Below are 12,129 nucleotides of genomic sequence, written 5' to 3'. Positions count from 1 at the left end.
TGAGCAGGAATATTGTCGTGAGTGTAATTCGTTAGTCACGCACACTCACGAAGATATTATTTTCGTGACTCACGCTCACGCACGACATTTTGTTTTGTTAATCACGCTCACGCACACTCACGCTGTTGTCATGAGCGTGACACACGAATCACGAAAATTTTCGTGAGTCACGACAATTTCGTGTCACGTGCACACCTCTACTAGCGACGCCATCTATGTGTCAGACCGGGGACTTATCAGCCAACCTGTTATATATGGTTCTGGAGTGAAGCGAAGAGCAAAGCGCCATTTTTGCCAGTAAAACAGTGGTAATTAGCTTTGTCGGACGCATTCTAAGGCTATGGTCACATTATGTTATTTAGGCAAATATTTGACCAAAATTAGTGTCAAACATTTTTCCAGAATCATTTTCCGAAAATCTGTATACCGTTTTTAGAAAATAATCCTGCCATGATGTTATATATCCAATATGAGCGAAAAATGTTAGCTGGTTTGGCTGTGGCGACGGATACTTTTTTGATTTCTGTCAAATATTTGCCCAGTGTGACCATAGTCCTCATAAGTTTTTATTAACTACATATTTTTCAAATTATCAAGTAGAAAAATTCTTGAATTATTGTATCAAAAAATGTGTAAAATTTAGTCCATTTAGGATTTATGTTACATATTGTATTCAAATTTTTAGGAATTTTAATATAAAGGTTGATACGGTCAAAATTTGGTCAATATAAACTTGACATATTTCTTTCAATTTTGCATTTAAAAAACCTGAACACCCCTCATTTTGAAGGTGTGTGTGTGTAGAATGTTGCTCCTATTTTGAGTTTGGAATTCACTCTTCAGTTGTCAAAATGCCGTCCAAGCAAGAAGAGCAGCGTATCAAAATTTGGCTCGCGCATCGCGAAAATCCGAGCTACTCGCACGCAAAGCTGGCAAAATTGCTAAAAGTTGCCAAATCAACCGTTACAAATGTAATTAAAGTGTTTGGGGAACGTTTGTCGACAGCCAGGAAGTCTGGATCGGGGGGAAATCGAAAACCGGAAGCCGCTGAGACGACAAAGAGAGTTGCCGGTAGTTTCAAGCGAAACCCTAACTTCTCTCTCCGAGATGCCGCAAATAAGCTGGGTGTATCGTCTACAACCGTGCATCGAGCCAAAAAACGAGCCGGACTATCGACTTACAAGAAGGTAGTGACTCCAAATCGCGATGATAAACAAAATACGACGGCCAAAGCGCGATCCCGGCGGCTGTACACGACGATGCTGACGAAGTTTGACTGCGTGGTAATGGACGACGAAACCTACGTCAAAGCCGACTACAAGCAGCTTCCGGGACAGGAGTTTTATACAGCAAAAGGAAGGGGAAAGGTAGCAGATATTTTCAAGCACATAAAACTGTCAAGTACGCAAAGAAATATCTGGTTTGGCAAGCCATCTGTACCTGTGGCTTGAAAAGCAGCATTTTCATAGCTTCCGGGACTGTCAACCAAGAAATTTACGTGAAAGAGTGTTTGAATAAACGTCTGCTGCCTTCCCTGAAGAAACACGGTTGTTCCGTACTGTTTTGGCCGGATTTGGCATCTTGCCATTACGGTAAAAAGGCCATGGAGTGGTACGCCGCCAACAACGTACAGGTAGTTCCCAAGGACAAGAACCCTCCCAACACGCCAGAGCTCCGCCCAATTGAGAAATATTGGGCTATTGTCAAGCGGAACCTAAAGAAGACCAAAAAACTGCTAAGGACGAGCAGCAGTTCAAGGCAAACTGGCTTTCTGCGGCGAAGAAGGTGGACAAGGTGGCTGTACAAAATCTGATGGCAGGTGTCAAGCGTGAGGCCCGGCAATTCGGATTTGGAAAAGCGAAAGCCTAACTGAATATTTTTCCTGAATTTTATACTAATTGAACTTGAAAAAGAAATTTAATTTGATTTTTTAAATAAACGATTTCACCGATTTACACGCGTTTTCCCTTGACCAAATTTTGACCGTATCACCCTTTATTAAACACTGTCTAATAAAATTATATATAATTATATTAGACAGTAATTTTATTAGGCAGTCTGTCTGGTGTTTTTTTAGATTCGTTAACTATTTCTTTGACAACGGTTTATATATTAATAAAAAAAAAATTGAATTAACATTTTTTTTCTACGGCTGAGCATATGGCTTAAACATATGGGAAATTGAATATCATCCGCGATGTTTTTGAAAATTAAACTTAGATTTTAAATTCAACATTCATATGAGTGCCTAACACTCCAACAAATATTTTACCATAACTTGAAATCCATTAGATTATTTATTTGCCTTTTACCTGCATTTGAATATGCATCCATCAATCTTCCCTATAATTAATTTGAAATTGATATAAAACTAGATATCTTATAATTTACCCATGTTTTGTAAAAAATAATTGATGTTGAAATTGATTTGACTTTTTATAAAATAATCAATATTGGATTTGGTAATACCCACCACAATATTATTGAACAGTTATTGTTTTGTATATTTAATTTCAGTACTTCCCGTTAAGACTCCAAAAGAAACCGATGACACAACGAATGGTAAACTCAAAGCTTTCGAAGATGCAATCACATTCTCAGAAGCTCTGGAGAGAACAAGTAGGTTACAATAACAACCAAAAAATCATTAAAGACATATTCCTAATATTGTTACTTTAATATTCTTCATCTTTCTCCTGCTTTTAGACTATGGAAAATTTAATTACATTATAATTATAATTTCGGGCCTTGTATTGGCCAATGTCCTGCTGGAAACATCCGCTGTGGCCTTTTACATGCCTGTTGCTCACTGTGATCTTCAATTAACAAATACTCGTAAGGGCTTCCTAAGTGCTATTGGATATTTGGGTATGATTGTTAGTTCCCATTTATGGGGATTCTTAGCCGATACCAGGGGTAGAAGGCGTGTAATACGACCCACTCTAATAGCTGGTTTTGTTGTGACGGTAATCTCCAGTTTTGCAACCAATTTCTGGAGCATGTTGGTGCTAAGACTTATCAATGGCATTTTGTAAGTATAAATATTCAATTTTTGATTAAAATATCTAGAAATCCTAACAAGATGTACACTGAAAGAAGAGTTTTCTTTTCTGAGGAACAACATTTTAGACAAACAAAGTTTTCTTTTGAAGCTAACAAATTTTTGTTGAAAGCAAATAAAAAAGATTAGAGGCAATTGTTGCATAGTTTGTAACAAATTCGGGTTTATTTGCTCTTACTGAAACTGATTTACATTAAAAGGAAATTTCGTTTGTTCCGGAGGAAAGTATTCTTTGGGTGTATTTGCGTGAATAAAAATGTTCTTATTTTTTCACATATGTCTTGGTTACGATTCGCGCGAATAGGTAAATTTTAATCGCTTGTCTTAACTAACCAATATCGTACTCAATACAGTAATCGCTCCCACAGATCCAAGGAATCTCCTATAAATTCATTACCAGGACCAAACTAACTCAAATACTCAATAAAATAATTCTTTCCTCCGAAACGAAATTTAGTTTGAGCAAAACATTGCCAACGGTAAACCAAAATAAAATTCTCTCTCTTATTCCAATTGTCATTCTAGTGTCTCTGGTGCTTCGGCCACTATTTATGCATATATTAGCGAATTCCATACTGATCGCACACGTTCCAAAGTTATGATGATCTCATCGTTTATATTTGCCATTGGTGCCATGTTTATGCCTTTCATCTCCTTTTCTGTTATAAATCGAGAATGGCGTTTAGATTTATCCTTTATCGGCTTGGTTTATAAGCCCTGGCGTCTTTTTGTCATTGTTTGTGGTATACCCGGTTTGGTTTGTGGCATTGCCATGTATTTCCTTCCGGAGAGCCCTAAATTTTTACTTTCGATGAACAAGGAAGAGGAGACAAAAGAAGTATTGCAGCAAATGTATAGAATGAATGGCGGCAAGGATAAGTTGGAGGTAAGTGCAAACGTTTTTCTTTTTAAATTAATAACAATGAGGCGGTGAATTAAATTTTATGAAATAAAAGTTTCAAGGATAATTTAATTAATACATATATATTTTACTCAAAAAATAATACACATAACTTATTTATTATTTACATGTATAATATTTAATTTATTAAATTACCTTGTCATGAACATATTTCGACATTCGACTTGGGAATTATTTTAGAAGAAAACCAGTAAGGAAAGTCTAAAGTCGGGCGGGGCCGACTATATTATACCCTGCACCACTTTGTAGATCTAAATTTTCGATACCATATGACATCCGTCAAATGTGTTGGGGGCTATATATAAAGGTTTGTCCCAAATACATACATTTAAATATCACTCGATCTGGAAGAATTTGATAGACTTCTACAAAATCTATAGACTCAAAATTTAAGTCGGCTAATGCACTAGGGTGGAACACAATGTTAGTAAAAAAAAAATATTTTAAGGAAACTTCGAAAAAGTTTATTTATGATTTATCGCTCGATATATATGTATTAGAAGTTTAGGAAAATTAGAGTCATTTTTACAACTTTTCGACTAAGCAGTGGCGATTTTACAAGGAAAATGTTGGTATTTTGACCATTTTTGTCGAAATCAGAAAAACATATATATGGGAGCTATATCTAAATCTGAACCGATTTCAACCAAATTTGGCACGCATAGCTACAATGCTAATTCTACTCCCTGTGCAAAATTTCAACTAAATCGGAGTTAAAAATTGGCCTCTGTGGTCATATGAGTGTAAATCGGGCGAAAGCTTTATATGGGAGATATATCCAAATCTGAACCGATTTCAAGCAAATTTGGCACGCATAGTTACAACGCTAATTCTACTCCCTATGCAAAATTTCAACTAAATCGGAGCAAAAAATTGGCCTCTGTGGGCAAATGAGTGTAAATCGGGCGAAAGCTATATATGGGAGCTATATCTAAATCTGAACCGATTTTGCTGATACTTTGCAAGTTTTTCGAGACTCATAAAATATTCGGATGTACGGAATTTGAGGAAGATCGGTTGATATACATGCCAATTATGACCAGATCGGTGAAAAATATATATGGCAGCTATATCTAAATCTGAACCGATTTTTTCCAAAATCAATAGGGATCGTCTTTGAGCCGAAACAGGACCCTATACCAAATTTTAGGACAATCGGACTAAAACTGCGAGCAGTACTTTGCACACAAAAATACATCAACAGACAGACAGACAGACAGACGGACATCGCTAAATCGACTCAGAATTTAATTCTAAGCCGATCCGTATACTAAAAGGTTGGTCTATGATTACTCCTTCTTGGCGTTACATACAAATGCACAAACTTATTATACCCTGTACCACAGTAGTGGTGAAGGGTATAATTATATTGAAAAAAAAGTAGCCATGAGCATTGTAAGGAGAAAGTCTATTACTTTGTAAAATATAATATCGCGCTGAAGATTATCACCGATGGTGTATCGAAATATCCCAGAACAGCAATATTCCAATAAAAAGTAATGAAAAATATTAACACCAGCATTTTTCATGACCTCAAGCCAAACAAATAATCCCAAAATTGTAAAAAAAAATATTATTTCAAATAGTATCGATACAGCCGTCCCCAATAATCCTTAATTTTTTAATATTTCTCTAAGCTCTAGTAGGATTTAAAACGAGAAGAGCCTTTGAAAAATTTAATTGATTAATTACAATTTAAATTGCAAATAAAATTACTTTTAGGCCAATTTATTCTAAATCATTATAATAGGGAATATTTTTGGTGGTAAAGTTTGTAAATATAAAGCTTCAAAAACTCTTTTTTTTTTAATGTGACCAAACAGAAAATTAGTTCCCTCCAATCGAATGTATTTTCCATAAATTTCTAATATGATTTTTAATTGGGGTGAAATCGCATGAAGTTGTGGTCATGATAGTGGAAATAACATTCATTTATTAGTTTCCTCCTAAAAATATGCTAGAAAAATTTCTATAATTTGTACTGTTTAATTTTTAATTATTTATTGGCGTTTCACGTGGCCTTCTACTTATATTTATTGAAAATGGGCCATATCGATCCGAATATAGAATATATGTGAGAGCTCGTGAGGTTTTACACGATCACAAAAAAGTCATTTCGGTCCATAATAATATATCATTCTTTGTTCATATTGGGCCAGAATAAGATATAGCACCCATTTAGACGGATCCCCGATTTGATCCCTGATGGCTTAGTTTCTACTTGAAAACTTCGATATAGAAATTTGTAAACGTCGGTCCGATTATAATTCGGTTATTAATATTTGTATTCACTCTCGAGCTCTAGATTTGACCTCTTGAATATCCCCAAGCCTAATTCATCATCTGATCCGCTTAAAATGTTGGACGTGAGACTTATATCGATGAATAATTATAATACCCTGTTACATTAATAAATTTGTTGTTAACTTTGTTTTAAAGAAGCGTACAATAGGTGTACAAAGAAGCGTATAGTGTACAATAGGTACACTGAAAAAAATAATGCTGTGAGGCCAAACATTTCACGTCCTTAAAATGCGAATCCAAATTTTGCTTACCATAGAAGTCGTTTGGTCCTTATATTTAAGTGATTCGACTTTAAATTGGGTATCGTAAAATTAAAAAAAAATGTTGTTTGACTAAGGTCAACTTAGTTTTAATAATTGTGAAAAATTATTCAAAATTAATGAAATTGTATTTAAATTTTTTGTATTTTTGTATCTTGACTACAAAGCAAGAAAACGTTTAAAAATAGGAGACTTTTTATATCCTAAACCACATAGTGGTCAGGGTATAATAAGTTTGATCGGCCAAAAAAATGTGCCTACCAGAAATATTGATTTTAGACCCCATAAAATTTATATCGATCGACTCAGAATCACCTCCTGAGTCGATCTAGCGCTTGGTGTCCGTCCGTCTGTCCATGTATTTGTTGTTCACAGGATTCCGGTCGCAATTATTAACCGATTTTGATGAAATTTGGTACAGGGAGTTTTTGGGCACAAGGACGAACGCTATGGAATAAATCCATATATATGTATCGCCCGATTTCGACAAGTGGGGTCACGTTGCGCTTTTTTTCAAACGGATCGTCACCAAATTTGCCAAAAGCTAATCTTTTCCATCGCCCTTCAAGTCTGCAAAATTTCATCCAAATCGGTTCAGATTTAGATATAGCTCTCATATATACGTATCGCCCGATTTTTCTAAATTTGGCCATAAGACCCTTATTTATCAACCGATCTTACTCAAATTTGGCTGAATGTAGTCTTCTATAGCACTAACTATATGTGCAAAAAATCATCCCATATATATGTATAGCCCGATTTTCCTAAATTTGGCCATAGAACCCTTATTTATTAACCGATCTTACTAAAAGTTGGCTAGATCCAGTCCTCTATAGCACTAACTATATGTGCAAAATTTCATCGAAATCGGTTTAGATGTAGATATAGCTCCCATATATGTATCACCCGATTTTGAAAAATTCGCCCCTAATAACCTTATGTTTGACCATACAGGCCTCATTTCTTAACTGATCTTACTCTAATCTTACACAAGGTAACCTTTTGTGGTATTAATCAAACCAGCAAAATATTATGCAAATTGGTTCAAATTTAGATATAGCTTCCATATATATGCCTCGCTCGATTTTCCCAAATTTGGCCATAGTACTCTTATTTATTAACAAATGTTATTCAAATTTCAAATTTTGATGTACTAGCCGATCGTACTTATACGTACTTGTAGCTCTTACATAAGAATATTGCTCGATTTTTACAAATTTGTATTTATTACCCACACTAATTTAACGATTTTCTCGTTTTTAATAATGGGCTTAATATTAGTGGCATACCAACTCCGTAGGTGCAATATCAACACAGCCAGTGTTGCTAGAAGTAGGGGAAATTCCCTATATGTAGAGTTTTTCTAATATTTAGCGTCTTGTAGGGACGTAGGGCCACAATGTAGGACATTTTCACTCAACACAATTTGTAATAATTTTTACATTTTGGTGGCTCTAGAGGAGGAAATTAGAAGCCGGCAAGGCTTGATCTTTAACAATGTGTTGTAAACTTTATTCCTGTAGAAAATTTTGTCAACATTTTATTTCTATAGAACATTTTGTCAAAATTGTATTTCTATAGACATTTTTTTTCAAAATATTAAAAAAATTTTTTCAAAATTTTATTTCTGTGGAATTTTGTCTCAAAATTTTATTTCTATAGAAAAATTTCTCACAAAAATTTGTTTATAGAAACTTTTTCCAAAATTTTATTTTTATAAAGATTTAACAAAAAATATTACTAATTTGGGTAGAATTCTACCAACTGTGGCAACCGTGGTCGTAATACAAATTTATATTCTATGTTATATACGTTGCATATTCGTGTTTTTAGATAATAGAGTACTTAGAACCATTTTTGTTTTGTAAAATTTTTTAAATTTAACGAAAAATATAGTAGGAAAAATTGTTTGGGAATGTATAGGAAAATAGGGAACTTTTTTTGTCTTTGTAGGGTAAACCGAACATTTTCCCTGCACTGAAAAAAAAAGCATACCCGGTTCCAAAGATTTTGTCTTTACTTTAAAAAATTTGGTATTGATTCCGAGCCAAAGAAGCGGAGAATACAAGTAAGGATACTTTTAAGACACAATTCTCTTTTAAAATCGGGTTTTGTGTACTTGCTTCTAGGAAGCAAATATTTATTTTTCGCTTTTTCAGCTTTTTTTCTTCATATGCTATCAAAGTCCTTTAAAAACAAGTTAACGACTACTTTATTTTCCAAATTAAGACTCGACTTCTAGTAGAAATTATGCTGTGTTTCAAGTAAAAAAGTCTTTAAAATAAAGTGTTGAAAAACATGTCCTATATTTGAACGATTTTTTGCTTTGTAGTCAAGATGCAAAAAGACAACAAATTTAAAGACAATTTCATTAAATTTAAAGATTTTTTCTAAATTATTAAAGTCAAGTTTACCTTAGCCCAAACCGTTTTTCTTTCATATTATGATATCCATTTTTAAATCAAATCACTTAATTATAAGGACAATACGACTTCATTGAAAAGTTTATCGACCTTTGGTCAAGGAAAAAAACCCTTATACTAGAGAAATGCGTCTTCTATGCTAAGCAAAATTTGCATTCGTATTTTAAAGACATGAAATCTTTGACCTAACGACAATATTTTCTTCAGTGTGGCAACATTGACTATGAGCTATAGTCAGATTGACACAAAGCACCCATAGACATGTACCCCTTAATTTTCTTAAATATGCAACTGCGGTTTATCTCCCAGACCTATATGTTACCCCACAAATGCTTATGATTACTAATTCTGTAATGGTGGTTTAGGGTATGATATAATCGGCCCCGCCCGACTTTCTACTTTACTTACTTGTTAACACATTATTTTAATTACTTGAAACAAATCTCAATTTGTACTTGTAGTCGAGTCCGAATTTGAAAAATTTAAGTTGCCGTTCGCGTGCTTTTAAACGACTTTGAAAAACCTGAAAAAAAAACGAATAAATTAAACTTTGTTTCCTAAAATCAAATACGCAGAACTTAAATTTAAAAGAGAATTGTGTCTTAAATTTGTCCTTACTTCAATTCTCTGCTTCTTTTGCTAGTAATCAATACCAAAATCATTAGTATAAAGACAAAATCTTTGGAACCGGGCATGCTTTTTTAGTATATACATTGACGAACCAATTCACTTTTATCTTCAATATCAAATAGAAAACTGTGAATGGTTTACATTAAGGACACTTCACCTTAGTCCAACGACATAATTTTCACATAATGTTTGTTATTAATATTAATAAAAATTTTTAAATATATATATATTAAAAATTTTACTTTTATGTATTTCCAGATCCCTCACCTTCTATCCGAAGAGGACAATAGTGAAGTCGTTGTAACTAAAGACAAAGGCTCCTATAGCATATTCAGTTTTTTGGCCACAATGTGGAATCAAACAGTACCCCTATTTAAAAGAAAATATTTACGATCTACTCTTATTGTTTGTACCACACAATTTTGGCTTTATGTCATTACCAATGGCCTATATATGTGGTTCCCGTACATTGTCAATGCCATGGGTGAATTTATGAAGAATCATCCAGGTCAAAATAGACATTTATGCATGATTGTCTACGATAAGCATGATAAAGTAGATAATTCGGTAAGTAGAAGATTTTGTTTTCAATTAAATTATATGCGAAATCTGAATTTTATATTATCCAAATTACAAATTATTTTCAAAGTTAAGGATACTCTGAAATAACTTTTTCCTAATTTTTTTACAGACCATCGCCGATTGTCCAGATAAACTGGAGAATACAACATATATGTATTCACTGCTTATGGAAATTCTCTATGTCTCAACATTTGCCATCATCACATTGATTATAAATCGAGTTAGTAAACTTGTAATAATGGTCACAATGATAATATTCTGTAGTTCATGTGGTCTTGCCGCTGTTTGGATTCCATATACTTCAGTATCGGCCATATTATATGTGGTATTATTTTTGGTTGGAATTTCCATTAATGTATTAGGTGCAGCCACGGTAGACCTGTATCCCACACAGTTAAGGTAAATTTTCGATTTTGATAGATTAATTGTAAATGTTCTAAAATGAGTTTATCTTTACTATTTTCAGAGCCATGGCCATGTGCGTCTCCCTAATGATGGGTCGCATTGGCAGTGTTGTGGGTACAAATATTGTTGGAGCCCTGGTGGCTAACTATTGTGAGATGACTTTCTACATTTCCTGCTTTGCCATGTTATCGTGTGCCCTATTAATTTTATTCCTACCAAGAAGTATTTCTTCAGAAAAGACACAATCAACGCCAGAAAATGCCTAAGAGAATCATTTTTTTCTCTCTCTTTTTTATATGGAGCATTTTAAATGTTGGGAGGGGGTTGTAAACCATTAGATACTTAAATATTGATACTTAAGTTTAGTGATATTTTTTGCCTCAAATTAGCTAGATTTTTTATAAGAAAACACATACAAAAGAAACAAATTGTATTTTACAACTATAAGTTGACACGGAATAAATACGTATTCATATCCAAAAACCTTTTTTTTTGTGTTTAATTTATTTAAGAAAAACTCTATAGTATATTTCAACAAAGGCCTAGATTCTAAGGCGCTCTTTTGAAACATACACAAAAAAATGTTCGTTGTAAATTTGATTCTAAAATGAACTTATGTTTAATGCAGAAAATGTATTTTGGTTTAGTTTATTTTTAAATATTTTATGTAATTTTCCCGAGCCAACTGATATTTTCTTTACTTGCACAGAAAACAATTTTTTATCGATTCAATTAATTATTTAATTGAAATGTCTTCAATCACGAAAATAACAGTATCAATCAGATTTTTATTTGGACGTAGAAAAATATATGATTAAAAAATTAATTGATTTTATTAACAAATTGCAATTAATTTGTTTAATTAACAACTTTTTAATTGGAAATATTTAATGAGAACTATTTTTAAGTTTCAATGACCGTACAAATAACTTTCATACTAACTAAAACAGAAGAATAAGAATGAACCATGGCTGTGGAATCGTGCCAATTTTGCCTGACTCCGACTCCAGCAATTTTTATCTGCACAGACAAAAATATCACGAAAATGTTTCCAAATGAAATTTTATTGCGGTTTCTAAAATTATTCAACTAAGAATTTAATTGATTCAACAAATTTCTTAATTGAAATAAAAATCAATCACAAAAAGTTGTTGTTTCAATTAATTTTTTAATTGGATCAACTACGTATTAATTTTTGTGATCGAAAACATTTCAATTAAAAATTCATTCGATCAATTACTTTCGTGATTGAAGACAAAAATTTTTTTTTGTGTTCCTCAACTGCGAATCCGCAGTCGATTCTGGGTAATTTAACTAAATCCCATTTTACTAACACTCCATTCTAATTATAAGTTGGAGGGTACCAAATATTAAGCGATATAAATTATCTTGTTATTTATGTATGCAAAAGAGCACTAGATTTCACAGTTGACGCTAATTGCACACCGATAAACCTTGAAATTTCAAGGGCCTAAACGAACTCTAAAGTTTAAATCTAAAGCCAATTGGCTCGTACGTTCAATAAATTAAATTATATGGATC

General features: G+C 33.1%; 1 protein-coding gene across 3 annotated transcripts in view; it reads left to right on the top strand.

The window, feature by feature from the left end:
- Nucleotides 1-11,073, top strand: part of LOC142228041 (synaptic vesicle glycoprotein 2B-like) — a 72,206-nt gene extending 61,133 nt beyond the window's left edge. For all 3 annotated transcript variants that reach the window (XM_075298321.1, XM_075298323.1, XM_075298322.1), the window contains 6 exons: nucleotides 2,518-2,619; nucleotides 2,707-3,031; nucleotides 3,587-3,947; nucleotides 9,859-10,167; nucleotides 10,292-10,581; nucleotides 10,649-11,073. In XM_075298321.1, the coding sequence (XP_075154436.1) occupies nucleotides 2,518-2,619; nucleotides 2,707-3,031; nucleotides 3,587-3,947; nucleotides 9,859-10,167; nucleotides 10,292-10,581; nucleotides 10,649-10,853 (1,592 nt within the window). In that variant the 3' untranslated portion in view covers nucleotides 10,854-11,073. The remainder of the gene's footprint in view (nucleotides 1-2,517; nucleotides 2,620-2,706; nucleotides 3,032-3,586; nucleotides 3,948-9,858; nucleotides 10,168-10,291; nucleotides 10,582-10,648) is intronic.
- The last annotated feature ends 1,056 nt before the right edge of the window (nucleotides 11,074-12,129 follow it).

Source organism: Haematobia irritans, chromosome 3 (assembly GCF_050003625.1).
Source record: "Haematobia irritans isolate KBUSLIRL chromosome 3, ASM5000362v1, whole genome shotgun sequence".
Classification (NCBI taxonomy): Eukaryota; Metazoa; Arthropoda; class Insecta; order Diptera; family Muscidae; genus Haematobia; species Haematobia irritans.
Note: the sequence above shows the minus strand (reverse complement) of the source record. Positions and strands in the feature narration are given on the sequence as shown.